Source organism: Aotus nancymaae, unplaced genomic scaffold (genome assembly GCF_030222135.1).
Source record: "Aotus nancymaae isolate 86718 unplaced genomic scaffold, 86718_ANA_hifiasm-v0.15.2.pri h1tg000064l_0, whole genome shotgun sequence".
Taxonomy (NCBI): domain Eukaryota; kingdom Metazoa; phylum Chordata; class Mammalia; order Primates; family Aotidae; genus Aotus; species Aotus nancymaae.
In genome coordinates, this window is record NW_026988478.1 from 5,571,536 (window position 1) to 5,585,944 (window position 14,409).

At 40.4% G+C, this 14,409-nt stretch overlaps 1 protein-coding gene across 10 annotated transcripts in view; it reads left to right on the forward strand.

Annotated features, from left to right (window-relative positions):
- AKAP13 (A-kinase anchoring protein 13) overlaps positions 1-14,409 on the forward strand; it is a 248,043-nt gene that overhangs the window by 203,183 nt on the left and 30,451 nt on the right. For 9 of the 10 annotated variants that reach the window (XM_064366197.1, XM_064366198.1, XM_064366200.1 and 6 more), the window contains 2 exons: positions 8,205-8,272; positions 11,100-11,166. In XM_064366197.1, the coding sequence (XP_064222267.1) occupies positions 8,205-8,272; positions 11,100-11,166 (135 nt within the window). The remainder of the gene's footprint in view (positions 1-8,204; positions 8,273-11,099; positions 11,167-14,409) is intronic. The other variant, XM_064366199.1, reaches the window with a different exon arrangement.

Here is a 14,409-nt window from a genome sequence, read left to right on the forward strand (position 1 = left end):
CTACCAGAACAGAGTAAGCTTAGAAGCCTTAAGGAGAGTTGTTTTGCCACTGTTAATGATAGCACCAGCTTGAATCAGAAGCAGTATAGTTGAGGTACCAGCTCTCAGTTCTGGATTGTGATGTGAAACATTTTCAGGAGATTCAAAGACCCAAAAAATATTGTGCTAGAGAGACAGTAGATTTAAGAACCATTGGTTTATGGTGATAATGAGTGGCTATGCCTTTCCATGACTAGCTCTAGACAATTTTGCAATTTAAAGTTCAGGTTAAAAGAAGTTGTCTAATACATGCCAGTGTATATTTAGTTTTATATTGTCATTGACTTGTGTATATACATTATTTCTAGGTTACAGTTAGTTGAAATTTGCCCTTTTTGGCTGTATTAAGTCTTTTTCTACATTAGACTATCACTCAGAATTAAACCTATAACTGGCATATAATGTATTTATCAGTTAGCAAAAATATTTAGTTAGTGTAGGAGCCTGCACAGGCATCCTAAGCCCATTTTTGTTTTCTTGATATGTCTTCTTGTTAAACATAATAGAAATTCTCTTTTACTGAACTCCCTGGATGAGGAAGCACACATAGCTAAGAGACCACAAGTTATTGGACTGCTTATGCTATCAGTGTGTGCTAGAACCACCTCTGGAGAGCGAGTTCTGGGATACTTCTTAGAGACATCTATTGCCCAATGATGCCATAGCAACCCATGGAGAATCATTTCTGTAGGGTTTGGTATTGATTGGGAAAAATTGAAAGGTTTGAGAGTCTGAGATTTTCTGTCACACGTCCATGTAGTAATTAAATAGTTTCATTGATAGGGCAGTAGCTTTCAGGATGTCAGGTGGTTGGAAGTTCCACAGATTTCTGAATTTATCTATATTTAAAACTACATGAAAACATACATTCTTAAAGGTATAATTCCCAAATTTTAACATCAACATATTAGCTTTAGCTGTCAGCCTACCTACTTATTTGTATTTTTCCTTCAATCTCTAATTAATTGCAGATTATACTGTGATTGCAAGGAAAGTCATTAAAAAGAACTAATATTGTTTACATGAAGAACATCAAGATATTCTCTGTATCATGTGCTCAAAATTAAATATAGAAATAGAGGTTACAGTAGATAAGTGAATTGCAGGTGTCATGAACCTCTGGTTTCACATTTTTAGTTCACAACAACTTCATTGTTCTCATTAACTTTAAAAGAAAATTTTAAAATTGCAACTCAGAAAATAAATCTGTACTGTTTTACATATTTGCACACAGTATATTAATACTTTATTTCATTTAAGACTTTTTAGAGTTCTAAAGTTTTGGAAAACCAGTGAAATAATGGATTGGCTACCAGTTCTGTGCTAATAGTGTTTATAAGTGGAATGGGACTTTTTTGGTTGAACCTGTAAATTTTAATATGAAGTCACCCAAGGAATTTGCTTTTTCTGGAAGCAGATTATTTTATGAAGTCCAGTGTGTTATCACTAGACAAAAGTATTTTTTGTTTGGGAAGTCTATCAGTGGGGGCATAATATTCTTTGCTAATTGTTTCTTGTTTTTTGGTAATAGCTTGATCGAATCAAGTATCAGAGATTATCTTAGTTCTACCTGTTCAGCAAAACCCAGGAAAAAGAGTTAACATATTTGAGAAGTGTCTTTTTTGTTTTTTTGAGATGGAGTCTCACTCTGTCACCTAGGCTAGAGTGCAGTGGCGCAATCTTGGCTCACTGCAACCTCTGCCTCCCAGGTTCAAGAGATTCTCCTGCCTCAGCCTCCTGAGCAGCTGGGACTATAGGAATGTGCCACCGCACCTGGCTGATTTTTTTTTCTTTTGTATTTTTGTTAGAGATGAGGTTTCACCATGTTGGCCAGGCTGGTCTTGAACTCCTGACCTCAGGTGATCCACCCTTCTCGAACTCTCAAAGTGTTGGGATTACAGGCATGAGCCACCATGCCTGGCCATATTTGAGGTTTAAGCTGAAAAGAACCAGACAGCAAAAAGGAATAGTTTAAATTGGGCTTGATTGTTACCCTAATATGCATCTAAGTTTCAAAAATACGTTCTTTAATTTGCATACCACCCTAAGCCAGATGTAATGTTGAGGTAGTCTCAACATCTGGTGATAGCGTTAAGGTTTGTGTAAGACAGTCTGCAGCCTACGTCTTATAAAAAGAAGGGGGTAGACTGGGCGTGGTGGCTCACGCCTGTAATCCCAGAACTTTGGGAGGTCAAGGCAGGCAGATCACGAGGTTAGGAGTTCAAGACCAGCCTGGCCAATATGGTGAAACCCCATCTCTACCAAAAATACAAAAATTAACTGGTCATGGTGGCAGGTGCCTATAATCCCAGCCACTTGGGAGGCTGAGGCAGGAGAATTGCTTGAACCCTGGAGATGGAGGTTGTGTTGAGCTGAAGATCGCATGCCATTGCACTCCAGCCTGGGCGACAGAGCAAGTTTCTGATTTAAAAAAAAAAAACAAAAAAAAAACAGGTTGAAAAGGATTGAAAGCAATGAAATAGTGTGTAGTCATCTTCTCAAAGGAACCAAAATAATGGGCTGATTATCTTCAGCTTCCTGAAGAACCTGAATGTTTGTGTGTACGAAGTTCTGTGTGTTATCTTGGCAGGAAGTAGAAAATATGAGTAATTTGGGGACCCAGAATCTTTTGTCATTTCCCTCCATCACCTGTCATGTCCAGGATCTTCCCAGAAGTCTTAGGAAATGTAGCATCCATGCAGTTGGTCATTTACCTCCTGGGAAACCTTTGTGCTCTTAGAGACAGTGGCTTCCCATTGTGGTTTAGCATAACCCTATGTGGCTGACCCCTGGATAGAGCTTCATACTCTGAGCACTGCCTAGTCACCTTTGACTTGTGGTTAGAAAGATCAGCCATACAGTCCATCGTGATGATATATTATGATGGTTTATTCAAGAAACAGGTACTTTTTTTTTCTCAGCCAAAACTCTACTCTTGCTTTAGGATTAGGTGACTTTAACAGGGTTAATAGAGGAATGTCTTTTCAGCTCTTATTTCTCTATTATGTAAAGCTGTTACAGAATAATCAGCTGTTCTTTCTAGCTGTCACAAATAATTTGGTCTTTGAAAAGCTTAGTGACTTAGTGGAGTCCTTCAGAATAAGGAATTTTTTCTGTTTGGGTTTCTCGGTCTTGCCAGTGGTTCTGTTTTGCTTGCTTTAAACACATATAAAATGATACTGAAATTATTGCTGATTTATTTTTTTGTGCTAGCAGCATTTCAGTACTTTTGTGGTAGGTTGTTTCTTTTAACTAAAAAATAAGTAAACCAGCTGCAATCTAAGTAGGAAACAAGAATTTAGAATGTGTGTGATGGTTGGATTTTACTGCTGATTTTATCAGGGAAAGCTGGTCTCTGGACAGACGGTTTTCTGGCATTTATAATTCATTGCTTATATGGTAGAATAAAAAACATATGGTTGATTAAAAGAAGGAAATGTATTAGGGAAAAGGAAGATAAAAGAAGACCCTAAGCAAAGGCAATTCTTTTTCAAGGAGAACACTTTCATTTTGTTTCATTTTTGTTTACCAGTGTTTTTAAGAAAACTGCTGCTGGGGATACTTCAGCTGAGATGATTTGGCTCTTTTTTGTGGCTTTCCTCTTGTTCTGTACATCAGCGCTGTGGTTATTACACCAGCTCCTAAGAACATAACATCTCACAGGCCATTTGCATATAAGCACTCTCAGTCCAGATAGGGTGGTGTCTCAAATACCCCAAAGATTTTATTTGTTTATTGGCTAGGTGCGATGGCTCACGCCTGTAATCCCAGCACTTTGGAAGCCTGAGGCAGGTGGATTATCTGAGGTCAGGAGTTCGAGACCAACCTGGCCAACATGGCAAAGCACCATCTCTACTAAAAATACAAAAAATTAGCCCAGCATAGTGGCACGCGCCTGTAATCCCAGCTACTCAGGAGGCTGAGACAGGAGAATCGCTTGAACCCGAGAGGCAGAGGTTGCAGTGAGCCGAGATTGCACCACTACATTCCAGCCTGGGTGACAAGACCCCATCTCTAAAAAATAAAAAATATATTTTAAATATATATATTTTTTGAGACAGGCTCTCACTCTGTTGCCCAGGCTGGAATGGAGTGGCATGATCATGGTTTACTGAAGCCTTGACCTCCCGGGCTCAAGTGATCCTCCTGCCTCAGCCTCCTAAGTAGCTGGTACTGTAGGCATGCATTACCATACCCAGCTAATTTTTGTATTTTTTGTAGAGGTGAGGTTTTGGCATATTGCCCTTGTTAAAGATTTTAAACAAGAAGTTGCAGAAAGAATTTTGTAGCGTGCATTTCTAAATTTGCTCATAATTTGTTTTTTGTTTTATTTTCATTTCTTGGTTAGAGTTGAAATGATAGGAGAAAGTTGTACATTCTATCTTTAAAGGTAATTCCTCAACTTGTGTCCCAGAGAAGGATCAGGTCATATTTCCCGGTTAGATTTTGCTGCTCACGTCTGTAGGCAGAACAGTCAGAAGTCTTCAGCATATTCCCAAATTGATGATCAGTGGACTGAAGTATTGGAAGACTTCTTCTGTCAGAGCCCCGGCTGCATATAACTCACTTCACAAAGGTGACTTTTTCCTATATAGGCAGTCCTTTGATATTCTGTCATTTCATTTCAGTTTGGCTTGGCTACTCTTATCATTGTATAAAGATGATTTTCTTAAGTTAGCCTCTCTAATGGTCTGTTTAATTTTTCTTCTGAAAGACAAAAAACACATAGTATATAACCATTTGCCAAAGATCTGTGGTGGTTGGTGGCATGAGTTTAAAAAAAAAATGCAGCAATAGATAGATGATAGTTTCCAGTCATGTGGGTTTAACTTCATTTTCTTTTGTTTGATGCCTTCTTGTAGCAAAGAAAGAAGTTGAAGGCTGGGCTGTTTGCTTTTAAGTTCAGAGGAATCCAGTTAGGGGTTCTCAGCACCACTGTGCTGAGACGTTTTTGAAGAATTTTGAAAAATGAAAGTATATTGCCTACTGCTATTAGGAAATCTATCAAAAAAATAAATAAAAGGCCAGATAATTCTTCTTTGGTCTTCATAACAACGTGGTATGGTTTGTGGCAGAGAGCTTAAAAGTGTATTAGATTTGTCTTCAATTCTCGTGTTCTTGGTAATTGTCTGTTTTCCCAAACAGAGAATAAGATTTTAATCTTCTGACTTTGGCTGATGTCAGTGGGGCTGAAGTTTCTAAATCATCCACGCACAGCACTAAAACCGTCACTGTGAATTGAGTCTAGGACAACTTGGAAACGAGTTGAGTGTTTTTCAAGTAGGTACTTCAGCCTGTTAAGGAGATGTCCATGCAAACAAACTATTACTAAGACAAGACTCATGACCACGATACAGAGCATATTAAACTTCCAGCTGGGTTGTGGGTTTCGGGACATGTTTCAGTTAATTAAAAGTGAATTTATGTGAAAAGTTCTTTACTAGAAGCTCATTTTAAATGTGTTTTTCTGCTTTTATGATTGATCTCAGGTACTCAAACAATGGCCTGAGAGTTTGAATATTGTTGAAAGTCTTTTTAAAAGTGATAGTGCCACTCCCTTAAAAATCATCCTTTCTTAAATCTCTGTAGGGTGTTGGAACTGGTTGGGAAGAAAGGAACAAAAAAAACAGAACTTGGAAACAAATTCTGTGCATAGTGTTCTTGATCCCATTTGCAGATCAGAATTAGTAGCTGGTTCTCTAGCAAATCTTTCACCTCCTATGTTGCCCTCAGGTGTCTAAAATGTTACAGATTTTCAGTAAAACAAAAATGTACTTTTGCAACTGGATAAGACAATAAAATCTTATTTTTAAGTTATCACAGATATGACAAATGGATTTTTCAAAAGGATATGGAAATGTTTATTAGCAAATCCAAGGAACTTTGAATGACATTAGTGTGTAATACGTAGGTCTTTTTTTTTAATTTTGAAAAATGTTAATACAAAGTATCGTTCATAGGTAATTTAATAAAACGCATGTGTCCATGATTCAAAATGAAAACATAGTAACATTCTGTCATACTGCTTCAGATTGTTTTGCTTTTTAAGAAATAAACCATTACAGTTAGGTTTGGATTCCCCTGTGTTTCCCTGCCCCATGCATCTTCCTCCCCAAGGACAAGCACTGTCATGAATTCAGTGCATTTGTAGTCTGTGTTTTATAATTTATTCTCATACATAAACAACATATAGTTTCTTTTGTGTGTGTTTAGCTTACATAAATACTACCATTCAGTACATCTCATTTTGTAATTTGCTTTATTCTCTTCAGCATTATATATTGAGGATTCAGCATGCTGAAAAACATAGATCTAATCATTGACTTCACCTGCTCCTAGTCTGCGTCTACTTTTTCTATAGAAGGGAAGAAGAAATGGAATTAAAGATGGTGTATATGAAAGACTTTAGCTGAGTAGGGATTTATGAAGAGAAAGGGGCTGGGTGGGGCAGGCTTTGAAGTCTGTGCATGGGAAGCAGATGATGGATCAGCTAATGGAAGGGGAAGAAACCAAAAAGGAGCACGCCAGCTGCAAGTCCCAGGCATCTCTGGCAGAGGATGGAAGGTGCACCATCCACCCTGAGTAAGGATAGTGGTGAGGATGGGCAGAAACACATTTTGGTTTACTACAAAAGAAATAAAGCTGTTTGCCTTGACCACTTTGTTATGCTTCTTGCTGTGGGTCCCGCAGCCTGAAACTCACCCATCTTACAGAATCATAGCAGAGGGAGCTTGGGGGAAAATGTGATTCTTCCTTTTTCATTTTATAGATGAGGAAACGGGGGCCTATTGAGAAGGGAATTGTACTAGTGTCACACCAACTAATAAGCAGACCCAGGACCTACTTCAAATTTAGTTTGACAGATGTTTGTCCTTGTGTGTTATTAAATTGATACTTCACATACTGTAATCAAGCCTGTGTCAGGGCATTCATCTGATTTTAGTTTAAATAGGCATAGTAGCGTCTACAGATGGGCAGTTGAATAGAATGCATGAGCCAGGCACTGTGCTAGAGAGGCTTAATTGAAGATTCAGCAGTGGGCGAATGGTCCCTGCCCCAGAGATGGGATAGAGGAAAACCCAAGAGAATCTCAGTACATGGTGCCTGGTGGCATTATGGAGGAGACCTGTGAACCAAGAGGGTGTTAAAGGAAGTGTTACAAAAGGAGTGGAAAAGGCCTTTGAGGTCTGGGATTCTAGCAGTCTCTTTTCTGGTTTCTTCCCCTCCCCATCATCACTCCGGTCCCCGCTAAATCTGTATGTCTGGTTTAAAAGAGATGTTGGCCCTTACCTGGTGAGTCGATGTAGACAGGACCTGTGATGCTTCCTGAATCAGTCTGTGAGGCATTGCCTAGTGAATGGTATCTGTGGCTGATTTCCTGAGTGAGCCCTTCCTATGAGAGTGTTTTCTCATCGAGTGTCCCCACAGACAGATCTTTGATTTGTTTCTGCGTCACCTCTGGCTTCCTGGAACAGTTCTGGTATGTGACTTCATAGCAGCACTGAGAGCTGATGGGGAGCCTTTTGAGACATAGAGACCTGAATTTTTACATCAGTGGCCCTTGTAGGTCAAGGGAGTGAAAAGTAAACGAATTGAGATAAAATGCTGTCCTTGTCAAATTGTGGTCTCTGCTTTATCTTTCAGAAAGTCTCCATTTTCCCTTAAGTCACAGTTCCCAGAGGAGCATGTGGGTGGTTCTGATGACCTTTCGTGTGTGGTTCCTGTCTCAGAGAATGGGCTGCAAAAAGCCAAAAAACAGAGTTAATATTTTCAGATTTTATATTCTGTGCTTTATTGCAGTCATGCAAATTGTATAACCCCTGTCGGCACTTTATTTATGTATTTATTTGTAATTTAGACTTACACATTGATGGCAGACACTTTCACTTTTAGTTTTGGTAGCCGTTCAGCTTTCTGTCTGAAAAGTTCCAGACTTACTAGTTTTTGTTAATTAGAAATCACATCTGCTCTTGTTTTTCCTTCTCCAAATAACATCACAGACCAGCTTCCCAGAAGAGGACTGTGATATAATTTCATTTAGTCACATTCTCCCATGTGAGTGACTTCACTATGAAATTCAGAGGCCGCTTGTAACAACAGTGGAAACTCAGAATCTAGGATCTGTTTGCTTTGTCCATGTGACCTTGGGTTTGCTTTCTTTTCAGATTGCGGTGCTTTTGTCCACAAAGGCTGCCGAGAAAGTCTAGCCTCCTGTGCAAAGGTCAAAATGAAGGTAAGACTTTCTGGCTAAAAGAAGGCTTAAAATAAAAGGGTTTAAACCAGCAAGATCCTCTGGAGTTGGGAGAGTTGAAGTTGTGGTGGATTTTGTTTATTTTAATCATTTGGTACCAACTTTGAGAGCAAATTATAAGTAGAACATATTTTTTTCTCTTAAGTGATCAATCCTCTTCTTGATTAACACTGGAGAATTAGACTTTCAGAAAAGAAAATGCTTTTAACACTTCTTCATGTTCAATATACATTTCTTGGTGATTTTAATACTTCCATGTTGCTGTTAAAGTGGGTTTCTTCTTAGCTATGTCTGCAGGCCTACCCTGCTGTTCATACCTGTCTTCCTCCTTCAGGACCGTCAGGGCAGCAGGTGGAAGTCAGGGGCAGTGATCTGCTGGTGAGGGTGGGGAGGGTGTTATGGTTAGCCCCAGCCTGTCTGGTAGCACTTTTCTCCTCAGGTACATAATATAGGTGGCTCTGATCACATGATGTAATAATAGGCAGATACTGTTTTATGGTAGTACCTGCCCTGAGCATGTGTACTATGTAATCATGCTTTTTCAGTGGCCCTTAAGGAAAGAGTGTGGGGGCTGGGCATGGTGGCTCACGCCTGTAATCCCAGCACTTTGGGAGGCCGAGGCGAGCAGATCACGAGGTCAGGAGTTCGAGACCAGCTTGGCCAAAACAGTGAAACCATATCACTACTAAAAATACAAAAATTAGCTGGTCTTGGTGGCAGATGCCTGTAATCCTAGCTACTTGGGAGGCTGAAGCAGGAGAATTGCTTGAACCCGGGAGGCAGAGGTTGCAGCAATCTGTGATTGCGCCACCACACTCCAGCCTGGGCCACAGAGCTAGACTCTGTCTCAAAAAAAAAGTGTGGGTTGGGGGGCATACATTTTAGGTAGCCTGTGAAGTTTTCAGTGTTCTAGTTACCCGTGTCTTTTCATTCCTTGTCAGAGGAGTACTTTGCAACTATGTCGACACAGATGATTAATGAGCTGTATGCTTCCTCAGTAACCAAACACAGTTATCTAGTGCCATGACCTCAATCTGGATTGTGCATCAGAATCAACTCGAGGGCTTATTGAAAGAAAACTTACTGAGCCCCACTTCCAGAATTTCAGATTCTGGGGGAAGAGTCCGGGAATTTGCATTTCTAATAAGTTCCCAGATGATGCTGATAGTCCGAGTACCTCACTTTGAGAAGCACTAAAACTAGCATCAAAATGGCAAAAAATAAGATATCCCAGATCTAATTCAGCCCGTGGACATATATTTTGATTGGCTCATGTAGTACTTTTAAAATGGGAGTCAGTGCAGTTCTTTCAAAATAATATTTTGTGTCAGTTAGGATTCTTAAGTTCTCCTGAAAAAAAATTGGAAGATTTATAACCCTCAGCCCCCGATATTTCCCTGTACCCCACACTCCCAATTTTTCCTTTTTTCCATAGTACTCATCACCTTCTTAAATTCTATATTTACCCATCTTTATTTATTGTTATATAGATTTCTTATAGTCTGTACCTTCCCCCCACTATAATATAAGCTCTAAACTTAACAAGCAGGCTGAGGGTGGGAGTCTGCTCCATCAATGGAGCCTGAGCACCTTGCAGGGAGGGAGGGAGGGAGGGAGGGAGGGATGGCTGGAGCTGAGTGGAGCTGCCTCCTTTAGACAGGATATTCCAGTTCCAGACCGCCGCTGCCTTCCTACACCCCTACATCACCCCACCCCAGCTTGATTCTGCCATTTGTTACCTGCCCTCTCTGACTTTCTGGTTCTGAATGTAAAAATGCACCATATTCATTTGAGTTGGTGATCTCTGGTAACACTCAATTGTTGTGAATGTACTAGCTTATACAGAACAATCATGATAGAGATGCGGCATCTCCCATATAAGAGAATGTAACCTAAAAGGGGGAATTCTCTTTTATTTTATTTTACTTTATTTTGTTTTCGAGACAGAGTCTTACTCTGTCACCCTGGCTGGAGTGCAGTGGCGCAATCTCAGCTCACTACAACCTCCGCCTCCTGGGTTCAAGCAATTCTCCTGCCTTAGCCTCCCAAGTAGCTGGGATTACAGGCGCCTGCCACCATGCCTGGCTAATTTTTTGTATTTTTAGTTGAGATGGAGTTTTGCCATGTCGGCCATGCTGGTCTTAAACTCCTGACCTCGGGTGATCCACCTGCCTCGGCCTCCCAAAGTTCTGGGATTACAGGTGTGAGCCACCGTGCCCTGCCCAGAATTTCATTTTAAATAGAAAGTAACCTAGTTCCTCTAATGATTTATCTCAGATTAATTGCTTCAATCTATAATTGCTCAAAGTATTTTTGTTATATGCTACAATAAAAGTCTTAACTAAAATTAGCATTTTACCCAGTTTAGTACCTTATAAATGCTAGTTACTAGAAATGAAATTAAAAAGTCATAGATGCTGCACTTAAGGCCCCAGCAGTCTTCTGGGGAAGATAGACAGGCAGGCAGTTAGTATAAATGAGAAAGGGGTGCCAGTCACTGCCTTGGGTGAGGAAAGGAAAGAAGCTATGGATGGCTTTGTCAAGGAGGCAATACTTAAATAGTCTTGAAGCAGAACGCCATGCCTCTGAAGTGAGAAAAGCATTCCAGGCAGGATAGACAGCATCGTGGCATTGGAGTACACAGTGTGTTTACAGGACGGCAGCTGAGGGCAACCGAGGCTGGAACACAGGTAGCTCAGGGCAATGTGAAAGCAGAGCGGGAGAGGAGGCTGAGCTGCTCTCTTCCTACTCGGCTTCTCAGGGCTTGACAGAGGTGACTTTTCAATGGACTTACTCTCTTTTTCTTTAGCAGCCCAGAGGGAACCTTCAGGCACAGGACACATCATCACTGCCCACGGTCATTATGAGAAACAAGCGTAAGTAGCTCAGCCCACCTCACAGAATTCCCTTTCTGGCTTTCTGGTTCTGAATGTAAAAATGCTGTTGTAATATTCAGTTATTATTCATAGTCAAGATATGAATACCTATTTTGTGGTAAGTGAGAGAAGGCTGCTGTTTTATCCTGCAGATTCCTTGACCCATAACTTAACATTATACCATCAAACCCTCTTGGAAGGTTTCTAGAACAGTTTGTATATTAGCTTAAAGGCAGCACCTTTGCCTTGTGTGTTTAAGCACGTGACCCCTGTGCATCTTAATTTCCTCTTGAATAATAGTTGAGAATTAAAGACTTGTTTTTAGTGTCTTACAGTCATATGAATCAAATGAGACCTGGCTTGTTAAACTTTTTTTTTTTTTTTTTTTTTTTTTTTTGAGACAGAATCTAGCTCCGTGACCCAGGCTGGAGTGCAGTGGCACAATCTCAGCTCACTGCAGCCTCCGTCTCCTGGGTTCTAGCAGTTCTCTGCCTCAGCCTCCCGAATAGCTGGGGTTACAAACACGCGCCACCATGTCCAGCTAATTTTTGTATTTTTAGTAGAGACGGGGTTTCACCATGTTGGCCAGGCTGGTCTCAAACTCCTGACCTCGTGATCCACCTGCCTCAGCCTCCCAAAGTGCTGGGATTACAGGCATGAGCCACCATGCCCAGCCTAAACTTCTTTATAAACTGAGAAGTTACAGAAAATGCTTCTTTTTTTTTTTTTTTTTTAAGGACCTCAAGTGTTAGTCAGAATTGAGTAAATCACACTCTTTCATTCACATCAAACTATTTTCACCAGTGCATGCAAGACTCCACTTTGGTTTCACTGATACTTTTCCCTTTTCATTCTCCATTCCCTGTCTCATTCCCCCTGTGGTATATTTAATGTATGTCCTTCTAATCTGCCATATCTTTAGACATAGGTATACATTGAAAAAAATTTATTATTTTGTTTATATTTAAATTAGATAATATGACTTATGCTTATATATTCTGCGTTTTTTTTTCACTCAGTATCATTTCGAGATATGCATGTTATTGTACGCTGCTGTTTCAGACTATGGCATGGTATTCTTTCATAAGCATATTTCAAATTTTAGTTATTAGTTCCCCTAGAGACAGAATATTTAAATTGCTTCCAGCTACTACCATAAATAATGCAGTGATTAATATCTTCTTAGCTGGCTCATGAGAGTCTCTGTGAGGCTTTCCCCAAACGATGTTCTTGAAAATGAGCTTTTAGAAGTAGAGATTCTTGGGCCCCACCCTGATCTATGAATCACAAACTGTGGGATGGGACCAGCATACTGTGTTTTTTTGTGGTGTGTGGGAGTGTGTTTAATAGAGACAGCATCTTGCTTTGTCACCCAGGCTAGAGTGCAGTGATGCAGTCATAGCTTACTGGAACCTCAAACTCCTGGGCTCAAGAGATCCTCTCGCCTCAGCCTCCTGAGTGGCTGTCACTCCAGGTGTATGCCACTGTACCTGGCTGATTCTTAAATTTTTTTTGTAGAGGCAAGGTCTCACTATGTTGCCCAGGCTGGTCTCAAACTCCTGACCTCAAGTAGTCCTCCTGCCTTGGGCACCCCAAATGCTGAGATAACAGGCATGAGCCACTGCAAACCAGCCCAGTCTGTGTTTTAATAGATCTCCAGATGATTCTGATGCCCACTCAAGCTTGAAAACCACTGCTTTATGCCGAATTTCTGAGTACTTTCAGATGGCTCCTGAACAGCCGTACTAGTCTATATACCCACAAGAGTGTGAATTCCCTTTAGAGCTATTTAATCCATTTATAATCCATCTTTACATATAGATGCCTAGAAGAGGAGCTTCTCCAGGTTGATACCCACTTCAGTCTGTGATCTCACCCATTCCACATATTTTTTATATATGTCTAACTTCCTTAAATTTTTTTTCCTGTGACATTATCTGTTGTTTCAGAATTCTGATTTCTTTCTTATTTTCATGTCTTTTTTAGAAACAAATGCCTATTATGTGCAAGGATCATGAGTATTACCTTTGACCCTCACAAATATTCTTTTTTTTTTATTTGAGACTAAATCTCTCTCTGTCGCCCAGGCTGGAGTGCAGTGGTGCGATCTCTGCTGCAACGTCCGCCTCCTGGGATCCAGCATTTCTTCTGCCTCAGCCTCCCCGAGTAGCTAGGATAACATATGCTTGCCACCACGCCCAGCTAATTTTTGTATTTGTAGTAGAGATGGGGTTTCACCATGTTGGCCAGGCCAGTCTTGAACTTTCAACCTCAAGCAATCTGCCTGCCTTGGCCTCCCAAAGTTCTGGGATTATAGGCATGAGCCACTGCACCCGGCCCTCTCACAAATATCCTTATTTCTGTTGTACTCCACTGAGACAACATAGTGGTGTGGAGTACATATTGTGAATTTAAATTGTAAGGATTCAAGTCTGACACCACTACTTAATAGTTGTGTAACTGTGGACATTACCAAACCTCTCTGTGCCTCATTTTCTGCCTCTGTAAAGGTGGGATAATAATAGTATCATAGGGTGGTAGTCAGGTTTTTAAATCAGATCATAGCTACAAAGTACTTAGTAGGCACTCCTTAAGTGTTAGCTTCCACTGCTGTCATCATCACAAATAAGGAAACAGCAATACTGAGTCACTTACTTCAGTAGAATATGGATTGGTTTCAAATAAGGAGAGCTGTTATTTTCTTCACCCTCTGCTGGCTTTTAGATACACGTTGTTATGAGCTCTGCCTAATGTCATTCTGCTTTTCCAACCTGTTTTCTCTTCTACTCTGTGTCTCCCTTTTACTTTAATACTGCATAATTACTTCTGCCTTCATTCCCACAGTTGTTCTCATCAGAGTTGTCCTCTCTTTTCCTTCTGACCCATCCACATCCTTGCCATTCTTCAGGAACTAGTGTTTTCTTCCTCCATCAGATTTTATGTGCTCATTCAGGGTATGCTCCAGGCTCTTAAACTCTTAAGCTTATTCTCTTTTCTACTCACTTGCTCTTATTCTCTTGGGTGGGGTGGGGGCAAAGGGGTGGGACCCACATCCCGTACTTGTGTATTTCCTGCAGCTAGAGTCTGGTCGGGTTTCTGCTATTTTACTGTGTCATCTTCTTCCAAATAGAGTTTGAATTGGAAATTAATGATTATATTAATGCTTATTGAGTCCGAGACATCCTGAAATACTGTGAAGTCATAACTACCACCCCAGTCTTATTTCCTTCACTTCTTGACACT